Source organism: Monomorium pharaonis, chromosome 3 (assembly GCF_013373865.1).
Source record: "Monomorium pharaonis isolate MP-MQ-018 chromosome 3, ASM1337386v2, whole genome shotgun sequence".
NCBI classification, from domain to species: domain Eukaryota; kingdom Metazoa; phylum Arthropoda; class Insecta; order Hymenoptera; family Formicidae; genus Monomorium; species Monomorium pharaonis.
Genome location: NC_050469.1, coordinates 25,793,077 through 25,820,737, shown reverse-complemented (window position 1 = coordinate 25,820,737; position 27,661 = coordinate 25,793,077). Strand labels below are relative to the sequence as shown.

At 31.8% G+C, this 27,661-nt stretch overlaps 2 protein-coding genes across 5 annotated transcripts; one reads left to right on the top strand and one right to left on the bottom strand.

Annotated features, from left to right (window-relative positions):
- Positions 1 to 27,661, top strand: LOC105832369 (mitochondrial inner membrane protease ATP23 homolog). 3 transcript variants are annotated; one of them, XR_004962421.1, is made up of 7 exons: positions 324 to 546; positions 888 to 933; positions 1,037 to 1,118; positions 1,283 to 1,507; positions 1,605 to 1,798; positions 26,919 to 27,104; positions 27,183 to 27,661. XR_004962421.1 is itself a non-coding variant. In XM_028189707.2 (6 exons), the coding sequence occupies exons 1-6, from the start codon at positions 324 to 326 to the stop codon at positions 26,941 to 26,943; spliced, it is 795 nt and encodes a 264-aa protein (XP_028045508.1). In that variant the 5' UTR covers positions 1 to 323; the 3' UTR covers positions 26,944 to 27,661. The 3 variants fall into 3 exon arrangements, 2 of the variants coding, with proteins under 2 accessions (XP_028045508.1, XP_012528701.1); XM_028189707.2 differs by having other exon boundaries at positions 1 to 546; positions 26,919 to 27,661; XM_012673247.3 differs by lacking the exons at positions 26,919 to 27,104; positions 27,183 to 27,661 and adding an exon at positions 2,482 to 3,187.
- On the bottom strand, positions 1,982 to 17,937 carry LOC105832370 (anther-specific proline-rich protein APG). Of its 2 annotated transcripts, none has more exons than XM_012673249.3 (4): positions 12,300 to 17,937; positions 11,052 to 11,155; positions 4,883 to 5,308; positions 1,982 to 3,966 (listed from the first exon to the last, which is right to left on the bottom strand). In XM_012673249.3, the coding sequence occupies exons 2-4, from the start codon at positions 11,061 to 11,063 to the stop codon at positions 3,712 to 3,714; spliced, it is 693 nt and encodes a 230-aa protein (XP_012528703.1). In that variant the 5' UTR covers positions 11,064 to 11,155; positions 12,300 to 17,937; the 3' UTR covers positions 1,982 to 3,711. The 2 variants fall into 2 exon arrangements, with proteins under 2 accessions (XP_012528703.1, XP_012528702.1); XM_012673248.3 differs by having other exon boundaries at positions 11,052 to 11,108.

The window sequence follows — 27,661 nt, the reverse complement described above, 5'->3', positions numbered from 1 at the left end:
TTTGACTACATAGTTCAATGTGCACATTTTGTGCACATAGAGGAGCTGATGAAAATACCTAAAAATACAGACGCGATGATCGTTCTCAGGTTTCTCTCTGGTTTGATGCTGTGAAATATATTATGTGTTCACGTGTTTTCTGACGATTTTTGTGAGCCATGTGAGGTTATGTAACCTACTATAACCTCAAATTACGAAATGTACTTGCACTGTTAATGCGAGAGTATTTGGCTGATAGTGCAATAAGTTCTAATTAGTGTGATTAGTGCTTATTTATCCCTGTTTATAGATTTTTTTTTATCAGTTTTTTTATTTGTGTGATCATGACAATCAAAAATGAAAAAGTAAATGAAGGAAAAAGAGATGAAAGTGGTGTTGCCGAAGAAGCAACTGCGAATAATGATTTATGGGAATCTGATATGTATCCAGAAAGAAGAGGAGGGCAGTATAAGAAGAGTTGGTTTAAAAGATTAATTGGTGCTCAGGGACGAGAATCGATAGACAAAAATAAATGTGAAGACAATGTTTATAGATGTATAAAAAATAGTAAGAGGCAATTCTCTCTTATTTATATAAAAGAAAATAGAAAGTAATACAAATTAATTTTTGATATTTTATAAATAGAATCTGTTATATTCTTTTATTTTTAGTTTTATATAGAAAATAGTGAGTATAAGAATAATGCATTTCTTATCTAAAAAGAAATAGAAAGTAAAGTGACCTAAATTTATTTTCAATGCTTTACAAATATAATTTATTGTATTATTTTAATTTATTTTTTATCTGTTATTATTATTCTATTAAAAAAATTTATTATATTATTTTTAGTTTTATATAATCAAATCTAACATTATTTCCTTACCACTTATATTATGTGATGTTTCAAGGTCCTATAATAAAACTTATGATGGGAGCATTGAAAGGTTCTGGATGGTTTGTACATATCTTTTTATTGCACATATTATGTGTTTAACTCTATAATTTCTGTTCATTTATTGTTTATTATTATTGAACTAGATTATTATTGATATTCCAGTGAAATAGATATTCGTCGACATATTTCTTGTGAGGTATGTAATCCAATTGTAACTGGTGGATACGATTCAGAATATAATCAGGTAAATGAGTTTTTTTGAATTGCTTAATTAAACTTTGTTTTGTTACGAAATATATTGTACCTCTGTTAATAAGTAATCTGTCCAAAAAATAAATTCTTTAATTTACTATATATTATTTAAAATTATGCATACTATGAACAATGACACATTTATTTCCTTTATAGATAGTTGTCTGTCAAAATTCGGCGAGTAATGAAAACATGGTTCGGAGTGTTCTTTTACATGAAATGATTCATATGTTTGACTACTGTCGTAACAAAGTAGATGTAACTAATATCGATCACATAGCCTGTACAGAAATTAGAGCAGCAAATCTTGCACATTGTAGTTTTATGGGCTCACTTTTACAAGGTGATTCATCTTTTATTAACATAAAAGCAACACATCAGGTAAATTATTATTTTGAAAGATAATTTTTATCACAGATCTTTACTAGCAGTTTTTTAAATTTACTACATTATTTGTTAATGTATAATGTTTATTCAGAATTGTGTAAAAACTAAGGCTAAGATGTCTGTAATGGGTGCACGCAAAGTATCAGCAGAAGTTGCAGAAGCAGCTATAGAAAGAGTATTTACAAAATGCTATAATGATTTAGAACCAATTGGCAGAAGAATTCGTAGAAATTCTTATGATATGCCAAGAGCATATGCGGAAGGACATTTATATGGATATGATATGTAAATATTTAAAAATTGAAAAGATTATTATTAGTATAATATAAATATTCTATTTGATTATACTATATATATATATATATATATATATATATATATATATATATATATATGTTCTATTTGATTTATTTTATTAACATTAATATTACATTGTTCAGTTTTTACAACAATGACGTAATTTTTGAATTTTTTTTTTTCGAAGATAAAAAGAATTCTGATAAGAATCAATTCAATGAATAACTAATGAATGATACTTTTATTTCTCTATGATCAGCAAACATTTGTTACACCAAAATCGCATTTTAAAATAAATATGTCATTTGTATATAATTTAAAACATTTACATTATAAAATGTTTTTAGTTATATTATTGTAGCAAATGATCATTATGATAAAGTTTTATTTTTTATTCACATTTAGCCATAGTTTCTTATAGTGGAAGAGTGAAAAAATTTGTTTTAACAATATAAAAGTAAAAACTTAAAAATCTATATATGATGATCTCTTCAGATATGTAGTTCTATTAGTAGCCAAATAGAAAATAATTGATGGATATTTAGTATGGTATATAGATTTTATTAAGTTGAATATTTGATAGTAATTGAGTATTTTTTATTTAAAAAGTTAAAAAATTTTATTTAACATAGAAATTAATAAAGTAATTAAAATTTGTATTTATATTACAGTTATTAGTTGAAACTAGGGTTGATTGTGGAGATATTTCTATTTATGTAAATCTGGCAGTGTTCCAAAAAGAAAGGATATATTAATATTATTTTTTAATTTTATTGTAAGTAAATTTTTCTCATGTGATACGATTAACTATCTTGTTACATAGTTTAATCGTGAATTAATTTCACATTGTATAGCGGTCAACGGTAATTATCTATATGCTAATATTATTTAGAGTCTTAAATTATTTGATAACTTTAAGTACTGGAAACAAAACAAAAAAATTTAATGTGCAAAGCAAGATAGAATAGCATAAACGTAGAGTATTATATGTCTAGTCTATATCTATTTTCTTTTGTTCTGTATAATTTTTATCACAAAGCAGTGCTAAACAATACGGTTCTATTGCACAATAAAAAATATGTAGGAAATTTATAATACAGATCAATGTGATCCAATCTTTCAATACAATTGTAACAATTATATATGCTGTTGAAAATGATCTGTGATGTAATCAAGATAAAAATGTGATAATACAATGGTTATATATCACAGATGAAAAAAGCACATTTTTATTTATTATTTTTTATATTAGCTATACATGTTTTCTTAAATTATTTAATTTTTTATTTAAGAATGTGTAAAAAAGAAGATAATTTTGGATCACACTGATATATAGTTTGTTTCAGAATTAAATAAATAGCACTATTTCTTACGAAATTTTGTGTTAAAAAATAGATTTTTATTTGTTTATTGAAATTAATAAGCAATAAATTCTATTAATAATTTTTTCAGCGAGTTATGAAATGCTTCTTATGACTAAAATTTGCAAATAAACATTACAATTATTATTCATGTCTTTTAAATAAGAAGCTGAATTTAATACAATTTTGATTTGGCTGTTTAAACATCAAAATCGATATTGATATCAAAATATCGAAATTAAAAATGTTACAAAAATATTTATTTCGCTTTCTCTTTTTGTTAAGAAAAAGTTAATTTATACTTTCGCGAGAAACGACGTTATGTGTGGTTTTCTAAGACGTTGAATACGCGCCATTATCGGTATCGTAATAAGTAATATATAGCGAACATTTGTTCTCTACGTAAACTATCATATTTTCACGACACATTCTTACTAATCTCCAATATATTTAAAATATTGTTACATGCGACGATTCGTTGTGCTCTGTAGTCTTTTCGATTTAACAAAAATTGAACAACCCTAGAACCCGACACTAAAGCTAGTAGCCTCGATTGAAATTTCCATCAAAGCGAGGATTTCCATCGTAAGTGACCTGTGCGCTAAAACCGTGTTGCCAATCTGCGGTGTATCGTACAAGTTGCGTCCTACCGTCCGGAAGTTGTATCTTATATTCACCGCGAACGACTTCGCCATCGCTAATGGCGTTATGGGAATAATCGTTGCCGAAAGCGTCGTCCTTTACAGCGTAGTTGAAGTCGAAGGGCATACCAGGTTCGTGATGATGATGATCATGCTGCAACATTCATCAGTTAAAAAGTTATACATTTGCTATATCATATATAATTTATTAATACAAATCTTGGTTATATTTTATATAAATATTATAAAAATAAAAAATTGTGCTTAATTTTTATAATTGGAAAATTGTATCAGTTAATATTTTATCATGTATTTTACTGTAGATTTTTGCATTGTTTTTTGCAGAAAAATACAAATACTTAGGCTGGTATTCATAGTCAAATCTTATTTCAAGATTATTTTAAGTAATGTCTTAAGATGCTAATATGGCTCTGTGATTGGCTGATGGCATCTTAAGACAGTCCTTAAGATAATCTTAAATATAAGACCCGACTATGAATACCAGCATTAGTGTTACATTTTTATATACAGCAATACGAACAGTATGAATTTTAAGCTAGAATTTTTTGAACTATTTAAATCTAAAAATGGAAGGAGCAAAAATTAATTGTTTATTTCCTGTTTTTAGTGATATTATTTTTATTTGATTTTTTAAATATTTGAATCATTAATAAAAATCTTTTATTTAACGTTTAAACTATTCGAACCTTTAACTCAATTGAATTGATTGAATGAATTAATTGAACAAATTAACCAATCGAACAAATGATGTTGAACCGTTTAAATTTGAATTTGAATATTTTTGGGAACTTTTCAAATAAGATACCTCTCCGTTTTGAGAGGTACTATTGATTTGAGTTTTGAGATGTGCCATGATTTTTAAGATGTTCATTTATGTTCTTTTATTCTAAATTAAAGAAAATTAATTTTTTAGCTATTTCTGAATTGCAGATTTCTTATTAAGCAAAAAAAGCTTATCTACCTGTTCTTTATTCCTTCAAGATCATTTATGTAATAATTAAATGTTAAGTACGGGTTTTCTGACATTTAGCATAATAGTATATACTTACACCAGGGCCGCCGATAACGTTTTTATCACCACCGCTTTGTTGACTGATAAAGTCCGGGAAAGGAGGTGTAGGTCTTGGTCCGGTCGGATATCCCGTGCCCGTTGACGGAAAGGGAGTAGGCCTGGTAGGTCCTGGGAAGGTTGGTGTCGGCCTGGGCCCAGGAAAGGACGGCGTCGGCCTGGTTCCGGGGAAGGACGGCGTCGGCCTGGGTCCGGGGAAGGACGGCGTCGGTCTGGGTCCGGGGAAGCTCGGGGTCGGACGCGTCTGGGGGAACGGCGCCGTCGGCGTGGGCTTCGTGAATGGTACCGTCGGTTTGCTGTACGTGTAACCACCTTTCGTCGGCTCTGGCGGCAGATAGGTGTTGCGCCGTGTGCCCGGTGGCAGGTCACCAATAACGCTGGCTACCGTCACGCATAGCACGACAAGCTGCGCAGGAGAAATCGGGCTATTAAGATACACCCTCCCGGAATGTATTTTGTACGGAAGGAGTTACATAGAATGGATATAAAATAAAGATTGATATATCGCTTTCCTTTAGATAAAGGCGATGATTACATTGCATAATCGTAGGCCAACATCTGGTTGAGATGTTGAAGAGAATCTGAGTAGAGATCGAAACTAATACCGCTATTTACTTCGAGTACTGTTAATATTATATTTTGAATGCGCGGGACATCTGCGCTTGCCAGCTCATACTGGCCTGCATATGTTTTCATTTAAATTATACAATATTGCAATACTGCAAGAACTTATGTAAGTAAAAAGTAAATTCCATAAAATTTTTATAAATTGAAACGTGTGGGTGTCAATGGAATAAAGAATCGTTAGTAAAACGTATGATTGAGAGTTGAGAAAAAGCTGCATCTCTTGCAAAGTTTGTATAATATATTACTATATTATGACAAGAAGTTTGTAATGAAAGAAGATCGTTGGCGGCTGCTTTAATGAAATATTATTGCATCGTCTTCTTAGTGTGAGATGTTATATCTTCAATAATATGTTCTTCATTATGGCCGTTGAAGCCAGGGACAGAAGCCTCTCTTACGCCATTGCGCACTATGATACGTAGTTTTTTAAATTAGTTTGAAGGACTTTGAGATACCTTACCATACTGCGTGAGAGAAAGTTATGGAAATTCTTTGCATATTTAAGCATTTCACAAATATAGGGCTAATAAAATTAATGGAAATTTCTTGTAGAATTAAATTTCTGTTTCTTAATTTTTTTAAAAAGTACTTGCAAGCACAAAAAATTTTAATTGTGATAAAAATCAAGAAATAGTAAAGTATTATAAATTCGTTTTTATAAACAATTATATAATATTTATTTAGTTCTAATTTGGTTTTTAATTTTGAAATTTAGCAAAATTAATTTCTAAATTTTTAATTATAATTAGAAGAACTAGACAAAATTAATAGAAAGATATGTAGAAACTAAATTTAATAAAATTTAGATGCCCCATTTAAAAAATAAAAATTATAATGTTGCAGAATAAATTTTCTCTCTTTCTTTTAAAAATGTATTTAAATTTAATTTATTTAAATTGTTATGTGTTGTATCATTATGATGATGATAAATGCTACTAAATCTTATGAAAACTCACTTATCTTTAAATAATACATCTTATACTTCCAGGATAACGAAATTGAAATAAATGTAATACAGTATTATGGTTTTCAATGCGTAATAAAATGTTACAAACGCGGTTATTACTTATCTCATGACGTTGAAAATGCTATAGGATTACCGTGGTAATGCATCATTTTGCATTTACGATATGAATGCGCAACGAAGACGTGTTTTTATAACCAGAACATATGTCAGCAGTCGACATTTCGAGAAATCGTTCAGGTCTATATAATGAGAAACGTAATAAGTTGTCAGGATGTCGCAAACCAATGTAGACAGCTTAGATAATGCCATAACCATAGATAATGCATTAATATTCCGTACATAAATTCCATATTTTACATTTATAAACATACATATTATAGAATTTTGACTTTTACTAAAATTTATTGAAATATGTAAGTTTCATTGTCGTGTATGAGACACATGCAATGTAAAGTGTATATTTTCATATTTTATTAAGTATAAACGAGGTTTTTTAAACAAAATATTAGATACCTATAGATGAAGTATTGATAAATTTGTAAGTGTATTATTTATTCTTATTTTTTACTGCAAAGAAGAAATATCTAAACTTTTTTTACATAATTATTGCAGAAATAAAAGAAAAAATAAGTAAGAGGTTTTGAGAATAAATCAAACAAACTAAGAATAAAGTCAATAAGAGGCCACTTGCATAACTTAATCTTTTACTAATAGATATAAATATTTAAACAATTTAATGCTAGTACCTACGTATTAGTTTTTTTTTATTTTGTTTGATTTACAGAAATAGGTCAAAATGACTAGGATTATGCGATGGGTTAATGTAGCCGGATATGTGAGTTTCCGTCGAGTCTCAATTCCACCGTGCTACATGTCTAATGTAGTAGCGTCTTTTGTTTTGTTTGAATTATCCGTCAGCCACACGCGTAATAGACGCTCTCCAACTTTCAGATCCGGTGTTGAATATCGTCACAATCATTCCCGTGTGTAAACTGACATTTGTCGCGTAGCTTATCGGTTACATATGCGAGCCGCACCGTGCGCGCGAGTTGTATGAGGTGTATAATTTTAATAAATCAAGCGTATTCTCTGTTAGTACTTGAGCTTGATATTTAGTACGTCAAGATGCCAGAGGAATAATTTTTCTGTAGCGCAACATATTCCGCGAGTTGTGACTTTTGATGAGATTGATGGAAATAATTATAGTTTGACGAAATGGGGGTTGGATAAAATAATTCTAATCTATCATACACATCGTCTCCAACGCTCATTATCATCAATATTATTGCATTATTTATTACGCTAATCTTATTACGCTAAATCATACAAATTAGGATATAAACAATTTGTTACGATGATTGTATAAACCTTAAAACTGAAAGCTATTAATGTAAAGATAATAAATAACGTTCAATAATTTTTTTATTTCCAGATATTTTAATGTTGCATTTATTTAATATTTATATTGTATTTATTAATATAATATTTAACTTATAATTTGTTATGAAAGACTTGTGTTGAGAAACTGATGTTTTTTAAGTCTGAAATAAATTATTTTAAAATTTAGATTTGATACCAGATGTAATTAGCTTATTAATATGTTATAAATGTCATTTTAACCTATTTGAAATTTATTAATCATTTATTACATAGAAAAGATCAAACATCGATTAAAGCATATCATAAGAGAATTATTTACAGTTAATTATGTAGCCACCGTATTAATTTTATACAAAATGTGAAAAAAATTTTTATATGAAAGAAAATTAAGAGATAAATTATAAATAATAAAAATAATAAATGACAAGAAAGTTCACAACAAATTTTTTGAAAAAACTTAATTTTTTATTTACTGAAATTGATTAACAATTATTTAATTAATAAAAATATTTATTACCGGCTCGGATGACTTTTAAAATCAGAAATATATATATCTAATATTGCCTTTACAAGTTAAGTAGTATAATTAATCGCGTGTATAATTAATCATACATTTACAATTACCAATATATATTGCGCGCCGATAAATTTGTCAATTTTAACACACAGTTTTTTTTATCGATATATGCGATGTTACAAATTAAATGGACTAGCAGTTTAATACCTTTTGATGCTAACAACCATCTATAAGATATTTTCCTTACTTATATCCCAGAAAAAAACGGTAAAGAAATTATTGCAAAAAATAACATCTCCAAAACAGCCAAGGTTTTATTTAATTATTTATTTAAATTCGAAATATTTGGAAAAGTACATTTTAATTTAAATTACATTTGATGGCACAGTGGATTTAAAATATCTATTTCAAAAGTATTTAAAAATCTGATAAACTGTAAAAAATAATGAAGTATTTTATTAATTTTTAAATTAATTGGGTTTTTAGCGTGTAATATGTGTGTAGGTATATGTATTAGTTATTCACATATATTTCAACTGTAGTTTTTATTAAAACGCGATTTTTATCAGATTTTCATTGAAAATGACATAGGTAACGAGGAACAGCGGAATGCGCTCGCGTGAAAGGATCGTTCGTCTGCGCGTAGCGTTAGAAATCAATGTAAGAGAAAAATCGAAAAAAAAAAAAATTAATGTAAGACAACCAAAACGGTTAGCAAACGTAATTCGTGCGCAGCGAATGACGAGACCGCGATTTCGCGTGTGATAAGCACCGCGGGACCTCGCAAATCTTTTTTTCCGGCGTAATAACAGACCGCGCGCGCGACGAGATTCGTCGTCGTACGTTGCCATTAGCTTCGACCGGCGACGCGAATGAAGGAAAATCGACGTGAAAAAGGAGCAGACCGAATCAGTAATGCCGGCGATGTTACGTCAACGTTGTTCGGAGATGCGGCCGGCGATCTGTGCTCTATTGCGACAGTAGAGACCTTTGTATTATGCTCTTAACCCTGTACTTCGATTGCAACGCGTCGCTGGAGAAGAGGTGTGCATTAAATATATAAAATATAAACACACATGAGAAAGAGAGTGAAGGAGAGAGAAAGAGAGAGAGAGAGAGAAAGGTAGAGGAGAAAGGAAGAGAGAGAGAGAGAGAGAGAGAGAGAGAGAGAGAGAGAGAGGGGAGGTGAGAGCATCTAAAGACTTGTCCCGCGGCAGTGCAGCGGCTAGGATGTCGCAACTTCGTTCCAGTAGTCAATCGAAATGTGGAGAAGCGTGAGAAGCTACTCCGGACGGGACGGGACTGACAAATGCGCATTGCATGCGCCCGTTAGTTCATTAATATCTCATTATAATGTCGTGTGGGCGTGCGTCTGACGTTTATATTATGCCCGGCGATGATATCACCGGCCATTGTTGTAATCGCTTTTCTTCATATTTTAATAATAAGGAGAAATAATGAGACACGCTAATGACACAATGGCAGCCGGATTGAACTTGCGGATAAGGCTCTAAGTTATCCTTTCGGAACTCGATTTATCGAGAGGAAAATCTACATTTTTCGCGAGGTTGTTTCCACATGGGATAACTTGGATGTTTGCTTTTATTGAAAATTAAAATAAAAATATTTGAATGTAACAAAGTTCGAGATAATTTTATACATGAGATGATTTTGTATCTCACGGTCGTGTATTCTCCGTAAGATGATCGACAGATCGGATTTATCCGTATCACAAATGGCGCGCGTCTAATGGTATATAGATACGGCGATCATCGCGATTTGTCGCGGATAAGAGATCGTTCGATTAATCAAGTGGGATGTGAATTAATCGGGTGACAGCAGTAAGAGTAATTTATAACAAATCCGTCTCTTTTTTTTTTTATTAATGCGCTGACTCTTCAGGCGGGGGGAAGAATCAAGTCGTACTGAAGTTTTACAAGTTACAAACGATGTAAAGGTCGCGCGAAGTAAAGAGGGAGAATGAAATAATCAACGCGCGTACGCGAAGAACAAGTTCCACGCATCTTCCCTCCAGGAATGTATTCGTATTTTTTCATTCGTCATAGAGCTAATAAGCAATAACCGGTATTTACAATTGACAATTGAAGAAGTGTGTTCAATGCGTATCGAAAAACTTGTGTCATCACTCGAGTAGTAAGATCACTTGTCTTTCCTTTAAACAGGCAAGAAATATATTGTCGTTTTTATGATAATAAATTGACTTTTATCGCCGTAAATTATCATAAATTACTTGTAATTATAATAAATTACAATGAGTGAGATGTGACGACGGTTATGAATAAGAAAGTATGAAACTAAGATGTGCATAGCTTTCTCTAACAATTCATTGTTTAATTTGATGATCGATTTTATGATTTTTTTTCAGATTTTTTTTTTCGGATTGCGTGATTGTTAATCTTTAACTATTTCAAGTTATTTTTGAAGGTAATATGACGTTTCTATGCTTAATTGTGTGAATGTGCTGATGGAGGTTTACGTGGGCGCTTCTTGCTGCAATACTTATGATTGCATCTACTAAACAGCACACGCAAATTCACAATAACAAAAAAATTTACTTTTAATTTTTAAAAATTTGCAATTTGTTTGATATACATCACGAATTAATAACTAGACAAATCAAATCTATTTTGCACGTACCTGCGGGTACATCTTTTGGCAGCACCAGGTGATAAACCACGCTAACTCACGTACTCGCTAGCGGAAACAATAACGAGACAACCCTTTAGAGAAATCAACGCGCACTGAAAAAGTTTCAAATTAACACTACATAAAAGAAATACGGTAGTAACTTCCGTTATTTAAATAAAATATATATGTTCCGGGTGTGATATGCGCGTGAGTGAATGACTGTACAAACGTGGAGGAAAGAGGGAGATTGAATGCACCGGATTATTTTTATGTATACTACGCGACAGTATTTTCCAATAAATTATGCTATCTAATTTTTTACTATTATTCTTTTATTAAACAGTGTACTGTCAGGAAAGAAGAAACTCGATTATAAATTCTTGTATTTGGTTTATTTATTTCTTTGTCAACATATTTTATATAATGCTGACGATTTTTTAATAGATCTCTAAACAATCTATAAAATTATCTTGCATCAGATTTTGAGAATTTTATAATATTGTATATGTCATATATACAACATGATATATTATTATAAAATTATATCTATAATCTATTCTAAATTAATGTTTATATATTTTTAGTTTTGAAAAATTTTGTTATAAATACCTATAATTTTATTTTACGTTGTGATACATAAATATTATGAATATAAATATCACGTCTAAATTAAAGTAAATTTAATATAATAATTAAAACTTTAATATATTCAAACAGTAGTAATTTCTCCTATTTTTTCAACATATATTATTTATTCGAAAACTTATATTAAAAAAAAATCTTAGATTTTAAAGAACACTTAAAAAAAACTATTTTTAAATAGTATTCCAATAATGCCAAAAGTATTATTTGTATCAATTTCTTTAAGAGCTGGAAATTATTGTCACATTTTTAATTTTTAGTGATAATATGTGGTAACACAAGCAAAATCATTTGATAAAGTTTGATACAAATAGAATCGTATTTGTCATTTTCTAAAACACCAAATAATTTAACTGTTTAATCAAAAGTACTACGTGTTTCTCCGGTTGATCGTACACTGCTTTGAGAAAGAAAAAGATTCTCGCTACATCAATGCAGTCGATTTCAATAATCGGTGACGATACACCACTGAGACACGATGAGATGTCACGGGGGTTTCGGCCGGCGTTCGTGTCGCGTTCAGGGGTTGGACAACTTCTTCGAGAGGGTTTCACAAAACAAGGCGATTATTATCGGCAGGATTATAATAGCACACGTGCGTATGCGTATACGAACGGGATGTGCGTGTGTCGTGTTGTGTTGTTATGTCGTCGATGCACTCTCCGGCGCACGACTGTGAATAAAGTCAGTACGTAACTACTCGGCATGCTGGCACGTTGGGTTTATATAGCATGGGGAGGTCTCTAATAAGATGATTCTTGAACGGCGTGTCGGGATCCAGGTAGGCGGCAAGAGTAGAGGGGCTCCTCCGCCCGTCATCACGGAGGGGCGGCTTCCTCCGTGCCTTACCTTGTCGTGCCTTGCCTTGCCCTGCCTTGTCTCACCCTTGCCTCATCATCACGCTCTTACCTTGCCTTAGAATATTGCACGGAGATCGGGAGAGCATAACGCGGCACGATGCTTCCTTCGGCACGATCCTGGTTTTTCGTATTATGCCGAGAACGTTCGGAACGAGTGTAATGCGCCTGGGAAAGAGTGTTTCCCTGTAAGAAGAAATTTACGTCAGAATGTCATTCAATGGTATTAGTTTGTGTAGTACTAAAGAGACGCGGGGTACATGCATTAAAAAAAAAGTAACATATTGACTATCACAATTCTGCAATTGTGTAATGTAATTAAAATAATAATAGCATTCAAATAGACTCTTTAAAAAAATTATTAATAAGGGAGAGATGCACAAATCTGTTGGCACTATAAAGATAATAGGGTTGAATTATATAATGTATTATAAAAGTAACGGCTGCATTCATTATCGTTACTGTAAAAATGTAAAGACGTTACCGTTACAGATATAAAAGTAATAATCTTTACAAAAAAATAATGGTAACAATATTACAAATAATGTGTTGCCTTCCTAAATTGGAGAACATAAAAAATTTTTTGAACGATAAAATATGATTTGATAATCTCTAATTTATATTTACCGTAAATAATAGTGTAATAATCACTTTCTGTCAAGTAAAAGTAATATAAATAATTATAGATAAATAACAGTAATAGATAATTGTATCCTAATTGTATTGCATAATAATTAAATAAACAGAAAAAATAAATATTTAATGAACTTCTTAGCGCACATAAACCGCATATGATAATATGTGGTACCCATTTGCTATATCGACCTATTTATGCAACACAGTGAGAATTATATTACGATAATAAACCTACATAACGAATGAACACTTCGTGAACAAGAGATATCGTAATAATACTATATATGTATGTATGTATGTGCGCAGAGGATCAAGGATTTCTGCAGTTATCCGTAATGCGGCAGATTCTAATGAGAAATTATGTTATTCTAAATCCTCTTATTCAACTGTCCTGCATTTAATATATAATACGCATAAAACCGTTTATAATTTGTTTACTATTTATATGTAGTCGCTAATTCATTATTTCATTAAGTAGATTATGAATCACGGTCTCAATTTATTAGAATATGAGTTTCCATCATCGCGATTAGGTACAGTAATCCTAACAGACTACTGTGCAATATAGTGTTTTTCTAAAGGCACGTATTTTTTATTCTTTGTGTCTTTGTCTTTTAACTTAAATAACGCACTAATACATCCCAATCTAATTTTATTTCGATAGACTAGTTTGGGTTAAGTCAGATAGCTCTAGAACTAAGACAAAATATGTAATAGAATTAAACTAGATAATTAAGTCTTTTAACATTTTTAGTAGAAACTGAGCTTTAAGTAGTTTTAATTAGTTTTAGCATTTTATTTAAGACGTTTTTTTAATGGTTTACAACTTAGCATCCATTTAATATATATTACACAAAGAGTCTTTTCAAACAGTCGAAGCCCGAACAAACAATTGGCTTTGTTTCTTCTGTTTAAGCGTTCCAAGCTATGCTCGGATATTGTTCGTTTATTTAACCCCGAGCAGTGCACGGGACTGAAAGTGTTGAATAAAAGGAATTGTAAAACAGTGTTTTGATTTTAGAATCGATAGATAGATTTTATAGATAATCTTTTAATAAATATTATTAATTATTGTAAATATATTTTAATGATTAAATATTTGTGTACAGTTGTTACTTATGACATTCTCTCTTTAGCATCTTTAAAACATCTATTATTCTTTGCATTAAAAAATTCTGCACTATTTCATTTCACGACTCACAATTCTCGACAGAAATATATTCAACACTTCAATTTCACAAGTATTGCATTTTTGTCTCCGCGAAAGAGGTCATTTCAAATAAAGGCTATCTCCATTGTCGAAATATGCACTCCATCGTTCATTTCAATTTCGTGATAGGAATTTTGTAACGTGAGATTCGTTTGTACTCCTGTCAGCCGTTGCTTACTTAGCATTTGAAGTTGCTAAAGCAAGATTCAAAGATCCACATCATAGCCATTCTATAACAGTGAACGGCGATCTTCGTCCAGTTATCCGCGAAAGAAAAGTTCTCACTCGGTGCACGCGGCGTTCGCTCTAGGAGTTTCCAATACGGTCATCCGCGTAATCGATGGCGTAATGCGAGGTTTCGAATTCACCGAGCACAGAGGCTCCTCCGTGCCTCTCCCGTGACGTTTAACCCTTTCATAACTCTTCCGTGAACGAAGAGAAATTCTCATATCACATTCAATCGCTGTAAAATCGCTTCCTCATGATGAATTTTCATATTATTGGCCATCGACTAATTGGCCTAAAACAATAACGTGATTATACTATAACGAGGAAAAGAATTAATTTGTCTTTCGACGTTAATGCAGTCGGAGATTGTATCAAATCCTGCATTACCATAATCGATTGTATCAGTCTTTCTGCAATAACATTATAATGTTTACGCTGTTTATTCTTACAACATATAATATTTACATGTTACTGGTAATATAAGTTATTTTTTTTATGCGATCGAAATTTATCTAATGGGGTGTAAAAATAAACAATTTTTCTCACCCCGAAATATAATCTTGCGAAATTTTCTTTGACTAGAAGAATATACCATTTTAGTTATTCAGGTTACGAAAAATATTTAAATATTTATTTATTGTAGCTTCTATTTCGTCTTATCTAGTTTATCGCACCTTGTTTATTATATAATGCAACATTATTTTTACAAAGATTTTTATTGCAAAATGTAAGAAAACAGTTATTTAAATGTCAACACGTAATTTGTCCCATTCTGTTAATTAAAAAATACATAAAACAATCAAATGTAATAATTAAGAAAGATCGAATCGATAATAACGCATAATAGAAATCACACAACTATATTTGGCATCATACCTTTGTAGTTTTAAAATACGTGATAGGTCCTTGTCAATGATGATCCTATGGACAATTGATGCGCTGGAATAGCACTATGGAATGCTGATTCATAGCGAGAAAGTAAGATTATTAGCGTTAGGATGATATCGAACGTATCATAAGGAAGACATTCTCTTCCTCGGGTTTTTTCTTTAATCGAAGAGACCGGCAATAGTTCGCTGATGAAAAGTGGGAAATGCACATATGAGTAATGAGAAATATTGCGATTTGATCTACAGTTGCTTCGTGCGCGGATAATTCATGACTTGCGAGTGCGCTTATTATTTACTTCTTCATTTTTGTTTCTTATCAACCTATGGCGCGAAATACTTTTCCTCCATGATCGCTTAATTACTGCTTCAGTATAATTCTTTAATTCTCTTTTTTTTGTTTTTTAATTCTTTTAGGATGTAGCATGTTTTGGTAACTTCTGCATGGAATTAATTACTCAGTGATATGATATAAAAATAATATTAATTTTATATTATTTGAAGAATTGTATTTTCTTTATACTCTTTATCAAGAAAGAAGTTTCTAAAGAATTTTTATATTTAAAAAAATATTTTAAAAAATTTTAATAATTTTCTATTTGGCAACTACTTATATATATTTCAATAAGCAAAATACAGGTTTTTATCGAATGCAATTGAAAAGTAATGACATGTTCTTAGGATTACTTTGGTAAATCATGTTTATATGTCGTGACATATGTCACGAATATAATTTTCCATGTCGTAATTTCTTGTCAGCTGTAACAAAAATATACATGATTATTGAAATTGGAAATGGGAGATCAAAGAGATGCCAACTTTTCATTTGGATTACACGTTTTTCTAGAAATTGGTCGTTTTATTATTTTTATTGATGTGGTTGCAACAAGTACATAAGTATCTCTTTATGCCCCTGAAAACTTGTTTTTCTGTATCTCGTGAAATTATATTTCCTCGCGATGGAATGTTTTGCAATATCAATTTCCCTTTTTATATATTTCTTCTCTTCACCTCTTTATCTACTGTGTTATCTTTTAGTATACGTTATTTATTATGTAATAATTATTGTCCCATAAAATTTATTGCTTTATATAAAGAACCACCGTATTCCGCAAAACGCATTTTTACTTGTGTGTAAGCTATATATAAGCGCGTATTTATATTAATGTAATATACATGCATTTTGCATTTTACATCGCTTTTTATTATATTGAGAATTGATTTTAAAGTGACTGGTATTAACAAATACGAATATTATGAACATTGAAATATTTGACGCTAAACGTACTTCGCAGAAGCAAACTCTTTTGTCTACATGAGATTTTTTGTACAGATTTTAAACTAAACAAGATTATTTATGTGTGAAATTATAAGAAAATATTTGGTTCTAAAATCAAATATTTTTATATATTTTATATATATAAATGTTACGGTGTTTATTTTATTAGCCGTGTTTTAAAAATATAATAAAAATATAATATAAAATCTTATACATATGTTTTGTTCGCAAAATATGATACAACGGATTTTAATTGATGCTTCTGGTATTCCTTTCTACTTTCTGTATTACGAAGAATTCCTATGGGAATGCCGATTGAGTTTATGGCGTCTATCGATAATTTATCCATTTAAAGGTATTTCTACATATATATCTTTTATGTTTATATTTAGTAAATTGAAATTCTTGGTTGCATTCTTATTTGACATCTGGTAGGCAGTAAACTAATATCATACTCAAGCATTAATTATCTGCTATTAATGTATAAATAAATGCCATTTTAGTTTGATAATGGAGAATATTTCTTTTCATGAGATTGTTATCACTTTTTCCATCAGCGTAAAATAAAAAATGCAAATGCACGCATATAAAATAATAATATTTTCAAGAGAGCTTCTTTACGAACATAATTGTAATTAATTACAATATTACCAGCAATCATCGAGTCTACCTACTGTCATACAAACGGTTGACAAGTGTCGACGTGAAGAGTTTTGTTTTTGCATAGAATTACATCTTTGTGTTCTTGCAAAGTTGCAGACAGCGAACGGTTGGAGAAAGGCATGCACGCACTGGATTGTTGAGCGAGCAATCCTTATTCTGCCCAGCCTCCCTTCATTCTTGATCACTCAATGCGCATCCAGCAAGAGCAGGTCAGGGCAGAGTAAGGATTACCTTAATCCTTCCGTGACGACGGTAAGCGTGGAACGATTAATTAAAACAAGCTCGCTCGCGCGCGCCCGACAGCAGGTGGAAGAAGAGAAATTGCGGTGTTTTTTCTCTTCTTATTATTAATATTATTACTTGAATTTCCGTCTTTCAAAGTAGCTGCAGTTCATCCATAAAAAGTATAGAATAAATGATAGTTTCATGAATATGATAAATTGCACACATTTTTATATCTTTAATTAGATATAAAAGATATTATATAGAATTAATAAGATTATATCTTTAATAGTCGATGCTTTTGCTTATTAAGTTTTTATTCAAATTGTCTACAATCAAGTTAAAAAATTAATTTTTGCAAAAATGATAAAATTATAAAAAATTTAATTTTTTCTCATAAAAAAAACGTGAAGTTGATATTTTTATTTGGTTATACAATTGATTTGATATAGATTGAGTGAAAGAGGAAAATATTGTAAATATCTTCTATAAAAATGAATTAATCAGGTTAAAAGATGATTTATTGTGATAACAATTTTTACGTTAAAATTTCTTGCAAACAGTTTACATTAATAAAAACTTTTGCAAGTTTTTAATCTTTTATTTGCTTTTTTCTCAAAGTATGTTTAAAGTATTGGAAAATATTTAATAATTAAAAATTGATTTTTTCTTAATTTAAAAATGTGTGTGACAATATTTTCTTAAGTAAAATAATAATTAAATAAATATTGTGTTAGGTTATTTGGAGTATACATACATGTAATAGTATCTTAAATACTATTTAAAAATTAATATTTTACACTTAAATATTTTATGATAATAACACACTTGATGTTTATAATATAAAATATGCACCGTTTTATAAATTGTTATATTTATAGTATAATTATAGTATAATTGCAATGATAAAAATAGTCACGATATAATCACATTTAAAATATTTAGTAGTGGCACATTTTTATATTTATTAATACTTGTCTAATAACAACGTTGACTTCGAAATATTGATAAGTCGAAGTATGGAGTGAAAAGTGACGAGATAATATATTCAAAATGTATATAGCCAGGTATAAAAAATTATTTGATAAATTGACATCTCATGGACTTCCGTGACGTTGCGCAATGACAGTCATGACGCTTTCGATCGTCAGTATAAAATTATATGTGTGATTGTCGAATGCATCATAGATGTTGCGTTCGCGTTAAGATGATTGGCTGTCGTGGGAAATGGTCCGGAAAAAAAAAATAGTAACGACGTACATTCCGAAAGCGCTTAAATCCAGTCGAATGCACATGATGAAGACACGGCGAAGATGCAGTAGGATTAATCGCATCCCTGCATTACGAAACGCATCACTTCACTGGAATGCAGTTGCACGAATTATCGAATAATTAGAAATCGCGGTTACGCCTACATGTCTCTGCCCGCGGACTTACGTGTGACTCGTGTGGAGGAACGAGAGATGCGAGCGACGCAGGTACTCGGGTCTGGCTCTTCGTCCCATCTTTTCCTTGTCGCGTCATCGCCGCCGTGTGAACGGTATAGCCATTCCAGTCACAGGAATATATGTGGCCAATTCGCCATTTTTAATTAAAGATTTATTAATCTCTTAAGATATACTTTGCTAAAGGTTCTTCCTGTTAGGTGTTTCGACTCAAGTCTTTACAATATTTAGCTATAAACTTCGAAAGTGGTTTTTCCTTACATAATTATAATGTACAAAATGAAAAAACTGCTATTTGTTTTTTTACTTTTGTTTCTGCATTAAATAATACAAAATAATATAAAGTAATTCTGAAGTTTATATAATTACGCGCGCTTTAAGAAATGTTCTTAATTAAAATGTTTTCGTTCTTAAAATATTTATTCTTAAGTCATAAATCTTATTTATGACACGTTAAATTAATCGAGCTTAATGGAAGATTGTTTGCGCAGTCGAAGGCCCAAAGGTGGAACAAGCGCGGTAGGAGGATTTCCCTTTATTCCCCCCTTAATGCACGTATGATATCTTTATGAGCGTATGCATGTTTCTTTTTAATTACTTTTAGCAATATGATCGGCGCCTTTTCCTGGTAGAAGATATACGGTCTACGGAACAAAGCGCATGTGAGGCTTGTAGGCGCAGCAAGTACCGAAAGGTGAACAGGTGGGAGCCGAGGACCTTGCGCGAACAATTTCATTACTAACAATAAAGCAATAACTCCGTATAGCAATAACATCGAGGACATCCCTCTTGTTCGACAAATAACGTCCTCGGTATTTCGTCGGCGTTTCGAGGCGCAATTCTTTCTTGCGAAGAACCGAGAGGCGCACTTTAAAGATCAAGGTTCGTCGAATTGGATTCCATCCTGATTTCGAAGTGCGTGGCATTAACACCTCGCTTCTAGATCGAGCGCGCTTGCGTCCCCCTGAATGGACCGCATTCTTCTTTTCCTCCTTAGCCGCGCGAACGCGAGATACTTATATTCCTCATCTGCTCGTCTTTCCCTTTCTCGTTCGCTCACGCGCGCGCGTATTGTTCGAAGACATTCGTGACATTTTATTCTCCTCGCTCTTAAAGTCCGAGCATCAAGATCGCGCAGCTGATCGAGCAGGTTGCCCGAGCCGCAATTTTACCACAATGTAGGTACTGCTCGCGTTGCGAATGTTACATTAAGTTACGCGAGTAATATTTCTGACAATCTTTATATGCATATGTCATATTTTATATAACAAATTTATTACACATATGTACTTAGATTAATCACGACAATTGCTGTTATTATTTAAAAAGTCCCATCGTAAAAGTATTACTTAATGGAATTAATAGTTATTTTTTATTAGAATATTTTTACTTTCTCAAACGTATATGTATATATAATAGGATATTTTATTTTATTTGTATTTTTAAATTATACGGAGAGGGTTATACATTAAATGAGATATAAAAGATATGAAACGCACACATACACATACACATGTGTCTATGATAAAGGGAATGATTCACAACATTCATTAAAACTTAATTTCTATTTATTTTATCGCGTTATTTTTACTTACCTCTTCCGTTTCTCCACAATGTTGAAGTATTTTATGTTACATCTCATCTTAATTCAATAATTAACTATCCTTGTGCTATCACCATCTTCAGTAATTTTCTTTACGTATGCGTTTTCTTTACGTATCTTCATCTTCGTTAGGTTTCATCTTTATTATCTCTACATGTATATTTATGGTTACACATCTTGTTATACGACTCTTTCTGGGTCAGACTTTATAGTAGCATTTAATGCTGTAGCCTCGCCATTTGCGTGCAGTATTGAATATATTTTATACTTGTATTGAGCTATTTGACTCATTTATATACATGCATTTATATACATAACAATGTTTTTATTTCATCATTATTCTTTATATCATTTATATTTACTTATCTACTTCATTTATTAATTATTAAAGCGAATTTCTGTTTAGAAGGCTCGGCCTAGGAAGAGTTTCTTTCTTTTTGGCTAAGACACTTTCGATCTTAACCGTATACTTACCTGAAATTTTGTTTCTCGCGACCTCGAGGTCGACGGCGAGATCTTCCGTAACATCCTCCCCGATACGTTTAAATCCTACGAGAAGAAATGCATCCCAGATTGCAGCATGAGAAGCTGCTTGTGAGTAGCCGGCTGTGCCTAGACGGCGCGTTCGATGCCGAGCGCGCTTATTATCGTGTGACGTAAGAAGTGAGCGTAGTTGGAGGCCACGATCCTTTTTTTCGCCGTGGCGATGCCCTGCCGTGAATTGCAGGAGGACGGTGTGTATCCACGCGAAAAGAAGACGAATCGTCGGATATCGTTCTGTGTAATTTTTAATTAAAACAAAAAAAAAACAATTGGAAAATCATTCGATTGTTTTGATAATTTCTTTATTGTCTCTACCTGTCTTTAGAGAAGAAATTCTCGCCACGGAATTTGGGACAAAGTTCCGTCAACTTCTTTGTCACGTGCAGTACAAGAAACATTTGTGGAAATCAAAATTTGAAGACTCTCGGCGGTAATATTAATGGCGAATAAACTTGATTTATGATCCTCTTGTCTCTTTTTAGGATCTGGAATTTTTATTTTTCTTTATTCATAACGTAAAGTAATAAACACAGGAAGATTTACCGAGGCGACATCGACCGTAATCGACATTCGTCGACAATCGTGTCGACCTTGATCGTGTCGTAATTTTTATTCGCAAATCGCAACGTCGTTGATTTCAGCGCCAAAAAGAAGAAGAAACCGGAGGACGTCTCGCTTAACGCTTCTTCTTCTTCTTCTTTTTCTGCTTCTTCCCCCGCAGGATGCTTTTCCGCGGGCGGGGGCACGGAAGGGGCCAAGTGGAACGTAGAATTCGCACGGCTGCGCGAGAATTCAATGGAAGGCTATGAATACCCGATCTTCTTGTCGAAGCTGTGTGTCATACTTAAAGCCGCCGCTACGCTCGGCGATGCCTTTGTCCGTTGCGCGGATCTATGTAGGCATTCCCTTGGTCGCGATGAAAGTGAAAACCCCTCGCTCTGCTCGCGAGAGATGACCTACTGCCTGCCGAGAGAATCTGGGTGCTCCATCGCGCATGGCGCCGTGGCATTATTCGCGACTCTTCTCCGCTTCCTCCGCCTCCTCTCATGCTTCGCTTTTAAGAAAAAAATAGACCACTAAATTAGTCGTTGGTTCCTGATTTCAGTGCTTAAGGGAGATTTCCGATAACTTGGGCGACGCGATGCGCGAAAGTGATTCTTGAAAATATTTTCAACATATGATAATAAAAAATTGTAGCTATAATGGTAGTTGTTATTTTAAAGTTATTGACACAAATACAGTAAGAAATATATGTGTGTAAACATTAAAAATAATTTAATTATTTATGCATTAAATTTATAACTAGTAGAAATTAGATGTTAAATAAAAGAATCTAGAAATTAAATTTAATTTCAATTTTATAAAACGTAACAATGATGACATTGGTCTATTTCTATGAAATTCATAAATTTTTCTGCCATATATTTAATACAGTTTGGAAACAAAAAATAATCTCATTGTTTCTTATTTTTAAAAATGTAGTTCAGAACAATTGCTAAATAGTCAAAATTTTCAGAATATTGTAAATAATTAACTGTACACGATACAGGTTTACTTTCTAATATCTAGCGAAACTCTTAAACCATTTGAAGACACATTTGAATTAAGATAAAAAATTCTTTAACTAATTGCAGGATGCAAATATATTATTATTCTTTTCGACAATTATACGTTATGTGTATATATCATTAAAATTTTAAATGTTCCCTCAAGAAACTCATATAATTTCTCCTCGCCGCAAAAATGTCCTATCTTGCAAAACTATCGAATCCTGCATGCGCACGCCTGATTACTCCATCCTTAGGTTGCAATTATGCCATTATGTCCGCTGCTTCATACATGTACTCTTAGAATTAGCCTCTGAATGCGCACCTGCCAAGCATATTCACATCTTGCACATGTACATGCGTATGCGTGCGTGCGTTTTGAAACCCCCCCGCACACGATACTTGACATCATTCCCGAAGAATGTAGTACACTTTTGCTAGTCTCATCAAGGGAAAATTAACTTTCTCAGGAGCTACAACTCTTTAAATGAAGTAATAACTGTGAAATGTAACGATTAATCATTTACTATAATTTACATAGTTCATACGTAATATCTTATTTTAATATTGCCGTTATTTTTAACTTTTAAGTCAATCCAGAGAATAATGTTAGAAAGAGTTAATTTTTCTTATAAAAATGTTTAAGTATTAATTGCTTTTTATAATTAGCAGTAGAAATTAAAGACTGTTTACAAATTATTTCTTGGAAGTGCAAATAGATGAAAATCATATTTTTCAATCAATTTTGTAAAACATTTTTTATAGAATTTTAATTTAAAACTTACTTGTCATGAAGATATACATTAAATATTAGATAATAATATTAAGGATAAGCAACAAATGATAATTTCTCTTTTGACATTTGTGTACTATGTTTAGAAGAGAAGTTTGGTTTTTTGCTACGAAAAAGCGTTTGCTTCAAAATTATATTTGCATAATATTTTTTTCATGATACAATTAGTATATTAAAAATCTTGTCAATTGGTATATTGATTTAGAATAATGTAAATTGCGTATTATGTCGCACTTTCGCAAACATCCTTTACTAATAATTAAATAGCATAAAATATTATAAATTTAACGTATTAATTTGATGTTTACTCTGAGGATACTTTTGAGATGTATTCATTGTCGCTGCTTTAACAGAAATTTTAATCAAAGCTTAATTATTAAAAATTAGTACTTATGCAAAGTATTAAAAAAAATTTGGCCAAATTTTACAGGTATGCTTTTATTATTCTTCTTTATTAAACATTTAATTGAATATTATCTTCTTATGTATAATTTTGTTAACTTGTTAAGTCTTATTATTTAAATAATTCAGCAAAACATTTAGGTAACCAAAACGTACTTGTTATTTTAATTATCCGATTATCTTTTTTTTTTTTGATTAATCCGCGACTATAACATTCCATTAAAAATATGTTTGAGGAATGTAATTAGGTATGCAATTTTGATGACATGCAAAGCTGCATTGCGAGTGTCTCTAGAGCAATGCATTAGAGATACTTGCACGAAGGAGGTTCTTAAAATCTCTCAGACAAGTTCGGCGGACAGACAAAGGGAAATTAGTTGCACGATTGGTTGCGATGCGACCTTAATGATCTTCTTTTTCCGGTGCACGGTAGAACGCGCGACAATAGAGGAGGTTCCGACGCATACTTGGACGAGGGAGTATTTGCGACACCAGGGTCGCAGAGCGTGCTGTGAGATCAAGGCCTGTATGCGCGCATCGAAAGCGTCCTGCCAAGGATGGGCGCTGGGTTTAGTTTGCGAATGTAACCTTTTTGTTGGATCGAGCGATTAATCACGATATGTAAGCCTTTTATTTGAAAAATTGAGTGCTTCATCGATCGAGCGTGATGTACTGCGATATTTAAGACAGAGGGCTTGGAGTTATTAGTTGCTTAGATAAATTGCGTGAGAAAGGAGAGTGAAAGAGTCCGTGTGAATTTTTTAAATTATCTCTTTCTATAGACGACTACAAAGGTAAGCTTTTGCGTGCGCGCGCTTCGGAAATAATAGATTTTGAACGACATTAAAAAAGATTTTGTAAACTTTTAATTTGCATCATATTTTTTTTACAGGCTTTTACGTTTTTAAAGATTTTTTTTCATTGGAGATTAAGGAAAAAAAAAAGAGCAATTAAAGTGATTAAAGAGAGAATAAAGGGGAATTACATCAAAAAGACTTAGTTATTCATATTTTGTCAATTTTTATTATTTATAAGATACGATTATCTTGATGTATGTAAAACGGTGATTCAGTTTTTATAAATAGTGTTCTTTTTCGTGATCAGTCACATGGGATACGTGTTGCGTTCGCTTATTATGCTTTCCGTTACAAATTTATTACAGCTGCAATCATAGCAATTGGCATTGTTACAAATGAGATCTCGCTATCTCGCGATCGCATGCAATGATAGATGGAACTTGCATCCTGAGAAATGCATAAAATCTTGAGAAACGTATATAAATGATTTCATCCATCTTGCATCGGCACTATATTTACATAGTTTCCCTTTTGAGTATAGTAAAACGAAAGTCATATCAAATGAAACAAATGAATGTCATATCGAGTGACATCATTTCGTTTTTCGATTCACCGATTTGTGCTATTTATTTTATAATTTAATTATTTAATAATTTATTTACTTTTTATTTGCTTACTTAATTAGAGAAGTATAAAATAATGGTTATACCTAATAATAATTGATATGCAAGTTTTTAGCAACTAAGAATAAAACACATTCTCCGGAACACGAAATCGATTTTTAGTTTCGTAAACACTTAGGTTTAGAAGTTGCGCTTAAAGCGCAACCAATAATCACCTCGCTAAATGTATTGGATCGAGGTGGAATACTTTAAATCGGATACGGTAATTTATCGTCTCTGATAATACAAGTATAAGTGGTATACCGTATCTAACATGAGAGGATACACATCGTGTACGAAACCGAACGAAATATCAAATTGTTCCCATCGCCCTGTGACGAAATGAGCTGAGGTACGGAAGGAGCGACGGAACGGTGGGGAGGGGGGAGAAGCCCCTTTCATCGTGCGGGCGGACAAAGAAACATAGCGAGACATCCGGCGAATTTCGACGAGATCGCATCTGCTATTAATACACGTGGGATCACACCGATTGCACTAATGATATGCACAACGCCGTTGCAAAACGTACTGTCCCAAACGCTGAACGTCCGCAATAACTATTGGTATTGCGCCGCGCGCCGCCCTCGTTCCATACTAAACGACTTACAACCGAGTAGTTTAAGGAAAAAGGATTTCTAGCAATAAAGTTAAAAGGCGAAAACAAATTATATATTATTAATCAAATATATGTATTTGAATGCTTTTTTGTTGTTTAACACTTTATACGGTGGCACACTTTAAATTACGTATTAAAATTGAACAATGGCATGAGATTAAGCTCTTTAAGCGTGGTGACGTTTTAACACGATCTCTTTTTCAATGTTTCAATATCTATGAGCGAAAGAGTTACGTGTACATATATGTATATATATATATTTTTTAAATATATATTTTACAATATTTTCTCTCTTTATTTTGAATATACGTAATTTAATAATGCGGTGTTTTTTTAAACCAAAATTAATTTTTAAATTAATTTTTATAGGAGAGCCACATTTGTTTCCTTTTCGATCCATTGTGCAATAACGGATATCGCTGTATTTTTAAATAACATTTTAAGGAATAAATAACTTATAACTTTGAGAGTTTAGAATTGAATAACGTATATTGCGCTAATAAATGTAATCACATTTAACCATTTAATTCAAAATAACGTTTATTATAAAGTTATAATATAAAATGCAACTGGGGACTGTAATACCACTTTTCTTCTCTTTTTTATTCAATTCAAATTTTTTTGTGTTATTTATTATATAATATTAATCTAATCAATGCAAAAAGATTTGAGTATAATTTGGAAAGAAAGTAATAAAAAAATAAAAATAATAATTCTATGCATAATAAATGCATAATAGAAATCATGTAGTAAAGTAACATTAAGATCTAATCTTCTTAGCATAAGTACATCTCAAGACTCAATATACTTTGAATGATGTTACGTATACATATGTTACTTTCAGTGTTGAGCTCAGAGGATACCATTAAAGTCCTGAGGATACGATTGCGTGACTCAAAATTAAACAAAGACAGATTGCAGCGTGACATTTGTCTAATGAGAGAGATTTCTCATTAATAATATTGAAATTACAATGTATGCGCGCTCATGAATTGGACAATCGCAAGTTATCCGTGACCTTTCTTGGCCGGTAAGTATGGCAGATGTGTTTCGAATCATCGTGCTTTTCACGAACGTGCACGAGGATTAATGCTAGAACATAACTCAGCGATGGCATGTCAACCGCGGCCGATATTAATGGCGCCGAACCGCAGTGGCGAGGTGAGAAAATTTTATGAACACCGTGTAAAAAGACGTTGAAAATGTTCGTGCGCGGGGTCGACCGACATTATTTCAACACGTGAATGTACGTATGCGCTAATACACACCGGGAAGATTTAACTTGAGCAGTAATTAGCTCGTTGTAGCGCACGTTGCTACACGTACGTATCGCCTGGATGTTACGTCATGAAATCGCATCCAATTTCTGATTTATGAGACAATTGGAAATGTCAACGAGCGAAAAAGATGATTAGAAACGGTTATTAACGTTAAGATAAACGAATTAACCATGATGGATATATATATCTTAGATAAACGCGGTGGTTCTAATAGAATTCAGTAGAAGTTTATGTGCATAGAGTCAGAGTTATTGAAAGTATATTGTATTTCCCGTTAATGTAAAATAAATTTGCAATTACAATGCAA